The 13,843-nt window shown below is 38.9% G+C and overlaps 1 protein-coding gene across 1 annotated transcript in view; it reads right to left on the minus strand.

The window, feature by feature from the left end:
* ASCC3 (activating signal cointegrator 1 complex subunit 3) overlaps positions 1-13,843 on the minus strand; it is a 492,957-nt gene that overhangs the window by 201,851 nt on the left and 277,263 nt on the right. Inside the window, exon 14 of the mRNA XM_045011487.1 lies at positions 9,026-9,160. Within this exon, the coding sequence (XP_044867422.1) occupies positions 9,026-9,160 (135 nt within the window). The remainder of the gene's footprint in view (positions 1-9,025; positions 9,161-13,843) is intronic.

Consider the following 13,843-nt stretch of genomic DNA (forward strand, 5'->3'; position numbering starts at 1 on the left):
AGGGACCCCCTAAAAGAGCCCCAACCCAATTTTTTTTCCTGCCAACCACATTTGCGGTGAGCACAATGTCACAAACTTGCAAGGCAGCAGCTGCATTTACCAGCTTAAATAAATTTGGTCATTGAAAATCTACAATTTAAAGACCAAACTATGAATCTTCAGCGGAATGTTATTTTCATTTTAACATATGGATGAGAAAGCTGGAAACCCACCAAAGGTATACACAGATATCTAAATACATACAAAAGCAAATGCCTTAGAAAAATACTAGGTATTAAATGGAATATATTTATAACAAATTCCAAGATTCAACAAAGTTCAACAGTCCCTTATCTCTAAAGTTATCCAGAAAAGAAGATGGAAATATTTGGCTCATGTGCTAAGAGTAGCAATCTCCTTTCATAAAAAAGAATGGCTAATGCTAAGTTTTCAAATGGGATTTGCTCTCATAGTATACTCTCATCAGAAAGTCTCTAAAAATGATTTTTTTTATTCATCTGACAGCTTTATTGACAGAAATCTCCTATCTTTTGGGACAGTATACTGATTTTCACTAATCTACTTAAGAATACTGCTACAGAAGAATTTCCGAAGTTGGGCACCTGGAGCGCATGTACACCCACAGTGAATACCCATTGGGACCAGCACTTGAAGAAGAATTCCTTGCTATTGTGGCACTGTATGTCTAAAACAAGAAAAGATTTCAGCATGACTCCAGGACTTCCCACAAAACTTGATGATCTGTTGATGAGCTTCAAGTTTCAGATCATTGGTGAAGTCAGAGCTTTGAAAAGTTCCTCAAAGTTCCCCTTCTTAATTACATGACATCTGTCTTTACTGGGTTATGTTTAAGTCAAATACTCTTAACTTCCATATTAACTGCAAGAACTTTAAAATACCTTAATTTATAAACTAAAAAGAAAATTTTAATAATTATAAAACATATGGATTTTCAAATATTCATTGTACATTTGAGATTTAATGCAGCCTAATGTATTTCGATACAAATCCATTTTATTTTATCGTTTTTAATAACATCAAATACTGGATGTTATTAATAAAATAAAAATAAAATGAGAATTTCCACAGAAATAATTATATGTCAAACAAATGGGCATATATCAAATATTTGATGAATGGTCTCTAAAAATTCATTTCTTAATCATTTAAAAACATTTGAGAGATAATTAAGTGAATTAGTGGGACTGCTTTTGCGTTTTAAAGGGTGGGGGAGGGCAAAGGGTACAAAATGCTATAGACTGTACTTATTCCGTCTCGGTTGGTATCCTTTAGTAAGGTTCACCTATGCCTATTTGGTGCAGACTGGAAGATGAATGATGTGAGTATTACTTCTGTTTTAAGTTAACAAACACTCAGTTTTCAGTGTATTTCTCGAAAGTTTTTCTATCTGAGAGCTCTTTAAATTCAAATGAGGTTTAAGAAGAATCAACATGTAACACTCACTAAATATTAAAAACGGTAAGGCATTCATTCAAACAGGGCCAACAATCCATTGTAATAAGAGCAAAAGCAGAACTGCGATTGTGGTCAGTGCTAACAATTATATGTGCACACCGTGGCATAACAAATGGATTAACGTACAGCTAGCAGTGGCTTTGTATAATGCTATTCAAGCTTAACAGAAAACTGTCAAAATGCACAGCGCCATCTAGAGTCAAATGCACAGAGACATCTGAAGACTTGACATGTTTAGAGGAATCTGCTTTGCTAGTTATTCATTGCTGTGAGTAAAATGCAGGGCCCCCCGGGGTGGGGGGGGGAGGAGCAAGTGGGGCAATTTGCCTCAGGCCCCGGGTCCCACAGGGGCCCCGTGAGCCCTGGCCCGGCAGCAGTCCGGGTCTTTGGCCAGCATTTCGGTGGCGGAGGGCCATTCAGTGCTGCCAAAGATGCAGCGCAACTGAAGGGCCCCCCACCGCCGAAATGCCCCGCGAGCCCTGGCCCAGCGGCAGTCTGGGTCTTAGGCGGCATTTTGGCGGCGGGGGGCCCTTCAGTCGCTCTGGGTCTTCGGCAGCATTTTGGCAGTGGGGGGCCCTTCAGTGCTGCTGAAGTCGTGGAGCAATTGAAGGGCCCCCCGCCGAAGAACCGGACCGCCACTGGGTGAGTACAAGCACCGCAGATCCCCCACTTTGCCCCAGGCCCCCTGAATTTTCTGGGCAACCCTGGTAAAATGTAGGGTGACCAGACGGCAAGTGTGAAAAATCGGGACAGAGGGTGGGGGGGTAATAGGAGCCTATATAAGAAAAAGCCCAAAATATCAGGACTGTCCCTATAAACCGAAAAAGAACCACCATGGCTAAACAACACATTAAAAGAAGCAGCGAGAGGCAAAAAGGCATCCTTTAAAAAGTGCCAGTTAAATCCTAGTGAGGAGAATAGAAAGGAGCATAAATTCTGGCAAGTGAAGTGTAAAAATACAATTAGGAAGGCCAAAAATGAATTTGAACAACAGCTATCCAAAGACTCAAAAGTAATAGCAATTTTTTTTTTAAAAATACATCAGAAGCAGGAAGTCTTCTAAACAACCAGTGGGGCCACCAGACATTGAGACGCTAAAGGAGCACTCAAGGATGATAAGGCCATTGCGGAAAAACTTAATGAATTCTTTGCATTGGTCATCACGGCTGAGGATGAGAGGGAGATTCCCAAACCTGAATCATTCTTTTTAGGTGACAAATCTGAGGAACTGTTCCAGGTTGAGGTGTCATTAGAGGAGGTTTTGGAACAGTAATAAGTCACCAGGGCCAGATGGTATTCACCCAAGAGTTCTGAAGGAACTCAAATGTGAAATTGCAGAACTACTAACTGTGTGGGTTGTAACCTATAAATCAAATCAGTTTCTGTACCAAATGACTGGAGGATAGCTAATATGACACTTTTTTTTTCAATTAAAAAAAGAACCTCGGAATGGGTGAGACAGTATGGATCACTTGATGATTACCTGTTCTGTTCATTCCCTCTGGGGCACCTGGCATTGTCCATTGTTGGAAGACAGGATACTAGACTAGATGGACCATTGGTCTGACCCAGTATGGACGTTCTTATGTTCTCCTACACTCCATGCCTCTTCCAGCAGCATGTAGCATATACACAGAGGTAGCCCTCCTAGCATGGGTTTAAATGGCAGCACACATCCACTAGGTATAACTTAGGCTAGTAAAGACATGCCTGAAGTATGTGGTCATGTATCAGACTACATGCCCTAAATGGCTCTTAACTCACCCATGCAGTGAGTCCCTGTCTACACTGCTATTTTTAGCAACGCAGTATCCCGCTACCTCCCTGTGGCAGGAGCCCTTCCCATTGCAGGGAAAAACTTCAGCAATGAGGAAAGGGCTCCACCAACTCACTGTTGCTAGAGACCTTCCTCGCGTCAGGGAAAACTTGACAGTGGGGAGCTGCTGAAGCCTTTCACTGATGTGTAGCTACACACCACAGTATGGACACAGCTTGCTTTTCACTGTGGTGTGTTGCTACACATACCCTACATGTTGATACCAGTGGTTTATACTGTATTCTATGGCTACATCTACATCCAAGTTATTTACTGAAGAACAAATATGACAGGGCAGTAAAACGTGTTGTCTGGGTTCTGAAAACACCTCTTTTAGCCACGGGAGAAAGGAACACATACATGGTTCCACTAACAGTTCCTATAAGCCTTCAGAGAAAAGACAAGAGTAAGAAATATTTTCCTTACTACAATAATGCTATCTTACAGTCAGTGAAATAAGAGGGTCATCATATGAAACATCACAGAAGGACTTCCCAGATTTTTAATCACTATGAAGAACATTTTTTTGCTTTATTACAAAAATTAACAAATGTATTTACAAGCACTTTCATATAAATCTTCTAAAACAAAATCAGCTTATCTATCCTCTTTTTGCACAGATAAACATTTGGGGCTGCAATCCTCAAACAATTCAAGTTTTGATTTAAAACAGATGTTTGGTTTCAGTCCAAACAAATGCATATTGAACAACTAAACAGTGAAACAGCAGGAGGACTTGCTATCACAAATTATTTCAGTGTCTTCTGTATTTAAGTATGATGGATAAATACCCTGAGAGAACAGAAGGAGCTATTTCAGACTCTGCACCAACCACCTACCTCTAATCAGCATTCACAAATGTTTTGATCTAAATCTACCACTGTTAATTTATATCATAGGGGTCACCTTAACAGACTGTACAAGCACAATTGATTCCATCTGCACTACTACATATTCCAAATTTAAAAAAAACAACCCAACTGTATAGTCTCTAACTTTCCTATACTAATCGCTGAAAAAGGAAGCAGGTTATACAATAAGGAGGTAGAGGGAGGTCTAATACAGAGCAATGATTTTCACTGAAAAAATTGCTACAGAATTGGGTGCACAAGTAAGCATTCTCAGCCAAATGAATAGAGCGTACCTCAACCTGGCAAATTATCTTCCAACTTCCATTCATAATAAAGTTGCATGTCCTGAACTATACAAGCGGAAAATATGTTTAGTCCACATTAAAAAATTCTGGTGACCTTTTGTCTGAACAGCTTTAGCACCTCCATGCTTTTGGGCAGGGACCAGAAATTTGGCAGAGGGGGTGGCTGGTTCTGGGAGGGAGTTTGACTGCTGGAGGGGGTTCCAAGCTGGGGCAGGGGGTTGGGACGCAGGAGGGGGTTTGGGAGGTGGGCTCTTGGTGGTGGTGCTGCTGACCTCAGGCAACTCCCAGAAAGTGACTGGCATGTCTCGCTGGCTCCTAAGCGAAGGGGCAGCCAGGTGGCTCTGTGCACTGCCCCAGTCTGCAGGCGTCACCCCCACAGCTCCCATTGGCTGCGGTTCCCGGCCAATGGGAGCTGTGGACCTGGTGCTCAGGGTGGTGCCTGTGGGTAGTGGCAGCGTGCAGAGCCCCCCTAGCCACCCTTCTGCCTAGGAGCCAGATGGACATGCCGCCGCTTTAGGGAGCCCCGTGGAGCCAGGCATGGAGCCTGCCTGCCCCGCTGAGGCCAACTAGACTTTTAGTGACCCAGTCAGTTGTGCTCACCGGAACCAGCAGCAAATTTTCACCCAGGCATTCCAGTCAAAAACCAGACACCTGGCAACTCTACTAGTGGTGACCAAGGGCTGTGGAGAGCCTGGAGGGGAAGAGAAACTCAGGAATGGTGGGCTGAAGAGACTGGAACTGGGAGCTAAAAGGGGGAGCGGAGGCTGGAACTATCTGGGGATAGGAAGAGAGATCTGACAAGCAGATGAGACGTGATGAGGGGAAGCAGGGAGGCCTGTGGAAATAATAGAATGTGACTATGTAACGAAAGGCTGTATCATAATATATATGCACCGGGGGAAACCAAGGTTGCACAGGCAAGCTTAAATTTCCTAACTTCCAAGTGTTTGACTTTGCAACCTTAATAATGTTCTTTTAATGTAGTTTTTTGCAATTATATTTGTAGATTAAACACTATACATTGTAATTTTAATCTGTTGCCTGTCCAGTTTGAACTCCATTTTCAAATGCTGTCAATCTGTCACCTTTCATAAGCAAATAATCTATTAAATATATTTAAAAAATTTAGCATAAAAAAAACCCCATTTTAATTATCCCCTCACATTTCCTAAAAGACTTTTGCTGTACAGATCTAACCACAGAAAGCACAAGATCAGTTTGGGGTGTTACAGAGAAAAGCGGTCACAGACAGGAAATTATGAAAGTACAAATCTGCCTATTAATATAATTTTTAGCAATATTTACATGATAAATACATTTTTGGCTTAGGTAATGTCAAGTGAACAATTCTCTAGTTTAAATAGTTAAGGAAACAAAGTTCAAAGTTGGGACTAGTTTCTAAATTTCTGTGCACATTAGCAAACCCTTAGGAACAGAAATAAAATTTTGCAGTGTGTTACATATTTCACTTTGTGAAATATATTCAGCATGTCTGTTTATAATGCTGTCAACTTTTATGGATAGAATAGTTCTCGCTTACAAATCTGGCTGTAAACAACAACGTACTAAAAAAAATCCAGCACAGATTCTCTGTAAAGACATTCTTGGCTGTTCAGAAATACCCAAAACACCTTAGTACCATTAAAAATTACAGGTCGGAATAAAACTCTCCATATATCCTTCAACACAATATAAAGTAATTTTCAAAGGACATTTCAAAGAGAAGATAGTTATTTAAATGGAACTATGGCATAGAGCCTAAAACACAAAATTTCCACTCCACAGGGGGGCTATGAATAACCTCAGTGGCAGAGGTTAACGTATATGTAAAACTATAATTAATGAACATGTCCCTCATTTTCAGATATTTAAGTTTGGGTGGCAGAGGGAAGTTATTTCTTAAGGGAAAACTCACACAACAACTAGATCTAAGACTATATCACCAAAAACGTAAGTATCATATTCATATATATATTTGGTGATATAGTCTTTCCTAAATGATTGTTAATTTATTTTATATTTATTTAAATAAATTAATCATTTAGGAAAACACTGTCTTGACACAGAAACAAGGTCATTATTTAAATTCATAAGAAAGTTTACAAAAACTTTTAAAGTCTTTTGCCTACGTTTTATTTATTATATTTTAGGAAACGTTTTGCCTTTTTTCAAAGATTTCTTTGGGATCTAGAGACAAGCACCAATCACTATTACGGAGCTATTGAGTTACTGTCAGTTTTTAATGTACTGTATATATTTTCAGTTAGTCAGTAGCCAACTACTGTTGAAAGTACTATTGTCCTGTGAGCCATATCCATACTTCTGAAACCTGACCAGCGTTCATCTATAGTCTAATGGTACAGCTAACATCAAGCAGGGTTGGGGGAGAGGGACTGCTCTTATAAGAATCAAATTGTTTTCCCATCCCTGACTCTCAAGTCAGCCACTGTTTGGCAGCTCACCAAGAGATGACCGAGAGGGAAAATCATGCAGTGTGAATGGGTACAGATGTGCAGGCTGGAGCAGTTTTACATTTTGAGCGGCCGTGAGGAACCTCCACAGTTTTGGAAGTTAAGATGAATGATTAAGATGAACATCTAAATCTTTGATGCCTTGACAAGCTGAACCAAACTCCCAGCCATTTCAAATTTATTCATCGTTACTATGAACTCATTTCTCCTCCAAAAGTTTTGCTGTAATAGTTGTGTCCACTGCCTATTGTAATGGTAACAAAGAAAGTGTGATGGACAAGTTCCTACTCATACAAACACAATGGGCTTGTCTACACTAAGGGGGCTACTGGGACATAGCTGTAACCACCTTAGTGTAGATGCATCTCATAGTGCTGGAATATGTTTTTCCATTACTATAGGAACCCCACCTCCCTGAGCAGCAGTAGCTACAGCTATGTCTACACTACAAAGTCTATCGTGGCACAATGTAGATGCGTAGTGTAGATGCTATGTTAATGGAAAGAGTTTTTCTATCAACGTAGTTTATCCACTTCTCTCAGAGGTGGGAGCTAGATGGATGGAAAAATTCTTTTATTGACCTAGCTGCATCTACAATGGGGGTTACATAATTAACTAAGGCGCTCAGAGCACAATTTTTTCCTCAGCCCTGAGCGACATAGGTTGATCTAATTTTTAAATGTAGACCAGACCTAGGCCTGAGGAAGCTTTCTTCCATCGACTGAGCTAGGGGTTAGGTTGGCATCGTTAATGCTCTTAGAGCTGTGAATTTTTCACACCCTTGAGTGACATAGCTATGTCTATCTAAATGTTTAGAGTAGACTGGGCCAATACCTTTTGTATCTATTATGGTCTGGACAATGCCCTAGAAGTACTTAATGAATGGCAGAATTCTGGGTTTAAAGAGTGCCAGATCTGTGTAATGTTTTTAATTAATGAGTGAAGACTATTGCATATACCTGGCCTTGCCTACTCCATGGTTCTTTAATCCATTCACTGGTCTCCCTTTAACTGCACTGGTCAACAATAGTGGTGGCGGTGGTGAAGTCTGAAGTTACCTGGTGTTTGTAATATACATTACATTCCAAAAGGATATGCCTTCATTAGGAAACAGTTCAATATAAATATAGGCCACAAGGGTTTCAATATCACTCTACTGATGCCAGTTTGTATGGGACATTTATATTAAATAAACTTTTATTGTGCAAGTATTACCTAGCATTGTTGTCCTAGTTTTAATTAAAAGTAAACCTTACAGTCTATCTGAAGCCAAAATATATTAATGAGCTAATCATTTCAACTTCACATATTCTAAAAGATAAGCATTCAGGAAATGTAAAAAACACCTCTTTAAAAACGAATCTGAAATACTGTTTTAATAACAACCTAGATTAAACTGAGATTATGCCAGCACTGACAAAAGTGATGATGCATTTGCCATTTTTAGAGACGTGCAATCAACACAGAATAAATAACCACAGGATAATATAACACATATGTCATTGTTGAACTCTTCAAATGCAACTATACTGAAGAAAAAACATGTCAAATGATGACAATATAAATCTGTAAAATGAGCTCTCTTGAAAATCTCACCTATGCTACAGAAAACAAGCATCTGTTAGCTCAAGCTGTTTCAAATTTGAAAATAAAAATTTTATAATTATGTAGATTCTTATATTAAAATCACTTACTATTATATTCCACATATACAGTATATGAACACACAGATCTCAATAGACCTGGCATCCAAACAAACAAAATGTAAGTATGCAAATACAACACTACCCAAAATGGAGAGCACTGAAGTCACAGCTAACTCTGCAAGCCATTATGCCAGGAAACACCAAAATAGCATGCTAAGATAAATTATTACACCTTACATTTCACTCTGATGGCAAACATATTTGTGCTCTGGTGAACTGCAAATGGAGCAATATCCCTCGATACCGAAAGCCTGCTGTGCTAAACTCCTGAAACTAAATCTATCCAAGTCTATAGCTAGAAAAATCTGACTTTGGGTTAGAGAAACAGTTTCTCAGGTTGCTGAGTCCCAGACAATCAGGGCTTTAAAGATTATCAGCCACAAATTAATGTATCACTTACTTGCTTTTCAGCTTGTCCATAATCAGGTCCTTGGGTTGGCAAAAAGTAGCAAATATGACCATTGTTTTTTGCTTTCTCTCGAAGAGCCATGGCAGTTCGTACAGTGGAATTTCTAGCATGAACAAACACCATCACCTTAAGATAAAAAGAAAGAGTTGTTGATAAATAACAAAACGCTTAATAAAATAATGAAACTCTCCATGTGGTAATGGAGTTATTTCTGCTGAAATAACTGCATCTCTATTTTACTGAGTAATACAAAAAGATTAGAAATGCTTCATCCCATATACTTCTACAAAACCATTTAAATTTCTACTAACCCTTCTTTGTTAGCCTGCAAAAATATCAAAACAATTTCAAACAGCAACCAAGTGCAATATTTACCTATTTTAAGCAGCATACCTCAAAAACCAGAGAGGAAGGGTTTCTCTGAAAGTTTAAGAGGGAGATGAGAGTTTAGATGCTCAACTCCCATTGACTTCCAATGTAAATTGGGTGCTTAACAGTACTTTATACTTTATACCTCCTCCTCAACTGCTATATGTAGCAAAAAAAAAAAAAAGAAAAATCTAATTTCTGGAGCAAATCCTGATGTCTACTAAAGGCTGCTTTGCATTGGACAAAACAGCCTTACAAGTAGCCTTAACTCGCTACCTGAGCACAGCCTTCGAGTAGTAGAGGAATCCCAAGTGACAAGAGAAGCTTCAAACACTCCTCAACATAGGAAGATCTCTTGTGAGGAAATTGGGTAGCCAAAATGCTGCCTGTACTCCGGGGTCAACTGCTGCCAGAACAGTGCTTTGGAAGCTGTTGCTGCAGTGCCATCACAATTTAGAATATCTTTCAGATCCTAGATCTGTGAAATGCATTGTCTGCATATTTTGTATTAAACTACTAAATAAACTGGTAAATTAATGGCAATTTCTTTACTATAATTTCAAGAGACAGATACACAAACATCTATATTCACATAACAGCAAATTTAAAATTTTAAGCATTCTATCAGGAAATTCTAAATTAAGAGAAATATGGAAACATAATGGGCATACACATTTCATCATCATGCCTAAGGAAAGTGACCTCAATAGGCAGGGAAAAACATATACAACATTATTACAAAAGAACTGAACTATCTTCTATAACTTTAAATATAGGCATGTAAGATTTTGTACAACCATGTGTATGTTGTGTGTTCATGTAATGAAAGATTACCTGTTGTAATGCATATATAAATGGTGACAAATCAAGAAAACTGCTGTGCAATCCTAGATTTTGATTAAAATCTCAATTTTTTCCCCATGAATGTAGCTCTTTTGTATTTTCGCATTTATTCGTAAACTCGAAAACTGGATGGATTTATGAAAAATCTGAAAAAATGGTAATTTCCTAACTTTTGGTCAAAAAATCCAAATGAAAAAGGCACACCTTTGATGGCATCACCAGAAAAATATAGGAGCAGAAGTTCATAGATACAATGCTTCATCCAGGCATATTGAGAATTTAACCAGAAAATAATTTTCAATTACTTTGTAACAACATATAAAGCATGGCATTTCATCAAGACCTCAGCAGAACACTCAACAGCTAAGAAAGGCTGGTATCTAAAATTCAAATCAGCAAATATTTGCTAATTAATGGCTGCAGATGGAACCAACTGTTGTGTGAAAGGTGACAATGAAAAAAAACAGTTTACTGAGGGCATTAAAAATTCTGAAATCACAAGTTAAGGTTCATGTTACTGGGTTTGCTGTTGCTATATTTGGGGTAGAAATGGAGTGGTGAAAAAGAAAGGTTTATATGCTTTGTTATAAAACAAGAGAAAAAGTTACTTTAACACCATCAATCAGGAAGTCATCCAGATCTTGTAGAATCCATAAGAGATGCTAATCCAATATATATATATATATATATATATATATGTTATGGCTACAGTAGGAATAAGATAATACAATTCTGTACATTCTTAACCTTGAATATTAGAAGAGTGGATAACATTGCTAAAAGGCTGAAGACATCAACATATATATCTTTACAAAAACAACTCAGGTAATATATACAAAAGATACATTAGGTAGAAGAGGGGCATTTTAAAATGAAGCAAAATTAGTGTAAGAATATATAATGCTACAAGACAGTTGAGTAACCTTACTTATCAATATGCAAATTCCAAACTTGCAACAACAACTAGAAAGACCTACGTTTCATAGTTTCACAGAGTTTAAGGCCAGAAGGGACCATTCGTTCATCTAGTCTGACCTCCTGTATATCACAGACCATTAAACTCTATACTGAGTTTATACCTTTGAAATCCTCCCCATCAACTGTTATATGTTATCCCCATGAAGGTAGGGAATGAACAGGAGAATTAATAGATTCACAGATTCCAAGGCCAGACGGGGCCACCCTGACCGTCCAGCTGAACCTCCTCATCCGTCACACACACACACACACACACACACAGAGGCTGCAGAAGTTTGCCCAGAGCCTCGATTTAAGTATATATTTTAATGATTTAATCTCATTTTATAGACTCCAAGTGATGGTGAGTCCACCACCATATGCTGTTCCAGTGTTTAGTTACCCTCACAGCTGCAAAACTACGTCGTATTTCAAGGTTGAATTCGTCTAAGTTCAACTTCCAGCCATGAGATCTAGTTATACCTTTGTCAGCAAGGTTGAAACCTCTCCACTGTCAGTTATCTTATGCCTGTGTAAGGACCTATACACAGTGATCAAGTCAACTCGCAATCTTTTGTTCAATAAGCTGAATAAGTTGAGCTCCATAAGCCACCTCACATTGTAAGGCTTGTTTTCCAGCCCCTGAATCAATTTTGTAGCCTTTCTCTGAACCCTAATATTTCCAGGTCCTTCTTGAACTGTGGGCACCAGACCTGGAATCGGTATTTTAGTAGCTCTCTAACCATTGCTGCATATAGAGGCAAGATCAAGTCCCTACTTCTTCTAGATAGTCCACTTTTTATATATTCAAGGATTGCATAACCCTTTTTAACCATGGCATTGCACAGAAAGCTCATGTGACATGATTATTTATGATGATCCCCAACTCCCTGCTTTTCAAGATGGTACGTAATAGTATGAGGAATACTCAATAATGTACCCATCTAGATGGCAAACTCATGGGCTCCAAATGTACAAAATGAACAGATTTGTGAAAATATTCAATTGATGTGATCCAAACATGTTGAAAAAGGTTATATGGGGAAGAGACTAACTCCTTCTGAGTCTTAAACAGATTGTTCTGCAAAAAATCCAAACAACTCCCTCAAATAGCTAAATAACTAAAAATCACATCTCTCCTCTCAAAATACTAGTGAACTGATAGCTAGAGGATAAAATCCAAAGCAAAAATATCTTCATACTACTCAACACAGTATACAATTACTTCTTACAGTTTGAAGTTTATTTTGTGTTATACCCAGTAGATCAAATACTAGAAAAACAGTATTGTACTATGTACTTTTAGACCATTCTCCCTTGACGCTGATGATATTGCTTTCTTTTGCCTACTGTATCACCTCCTTTACTCAGAGGAAGAATGTTTCAATCGCCCTTGAAAATAAGGAGATTAAGTTTAACTTGATTCTTTGAGAACAACTTTCATCCTAATTCTTTAAGATCAAACCTCAAAACATTATTAATGTCTCTGGAAGGAGCATTATTATTAAAGATTTATTCAACACTATATGTGTTGAAATACACAGTCCCTGTCCCAAAGAGTTTACAATCTAAGAATGGACAAGTGAAGTCAGACCATAGGATCGATAAGGGGATGGGATAGCATGCATAACATTTTGGTTGGTCATGCATGCTTCATGATGGCAATTATACATTTATTTTAAGTAAATATTTTGGTTAATTATTTAATGATTACATAATAATCCTTTATAGCATTATGGCTCTTGCAATTATACCCTTTCATTTAACTACAAACATTCTTTGATGTGGTAAATGCCACTGATGGCTGCATACCAATTTTCTGTTGTTTACATGCCACATAATGGCATAATCTTGTTTAAATTTCTCCAAAATCAGAGACATGCAGAGCTGTAAGGGAGAGTAGATCATGACCCTAAATCTTCACTAATCATTTCAGTTTGACTTGTCAATGAATCATTTTATGATTTATTTTCTAGAATAGCCTGGATAAACCTAAGTTAGAAGTTAAAATGATCTCTCTGCACATTAAGCGGTGGGGGCCCTTTTCTGGTTTGTTGGAAAAGGTGTGTGCCATTTTAAAGACTGGAGAGCCAGGGAGTGATCTTCTGCTGCAGCTGCAGACCAGGTCAGCATGGGGATGCTGACCCATTCCCACTTCCAGGTGACTGGAAGAGAGGGAGGACTAGGTAGGTCTATGCCAGGGCAGGAAAAGCCCTCTTTTACCTGGACTAGGCAGAGCAGCATCCATCCTCCTACCCACTGAAGTGGCGAAACAGCAGGTGGGCACTGTGCTAGTTGCTCCTTAATCAGGGGGCTGGAAAGGAGTTTTTCCCTCACTGCCAGATTGGCCAAAGGGAAGTTCCTCCCCCACCCCCCCCCACAGTGGAATTATTTTTGGGGTGTGTGCTTAATTGAGGAGCAGAAAAAGGGTTCTTATGACTGATAAGGCAGGGGCCAAAGGCCCTCCCGCCCCACATTTGAGGGCAGGGGGTGGTGAGGTGCCAGCAGCAGGTTGGCTGGGGACTAGGATAGTTGATGGGGAAGACTCATGGAAGCCCCCCAGGTACATACTGAAATGATTATGAATTACCTTCACTGTACACTTTTACCTGCTCGGTATTCCCAGGCATTCCTTCTGTC

Source organism: Mauremys mutica, chromosome 3 (genome assembly GCF_020497125.1).
Source record: "Mauremys mutica isolate MM-2020 ecotype Southern chromosome 3, ASM2049712v1, whole genome shotgun sequence".
Taxonomy (NCBI): domain Eukaryota; kingdom Metazoa; phylum Chordata; order Testudines; family Geoemydidae; genus Mauremys; species Mauremys mutica.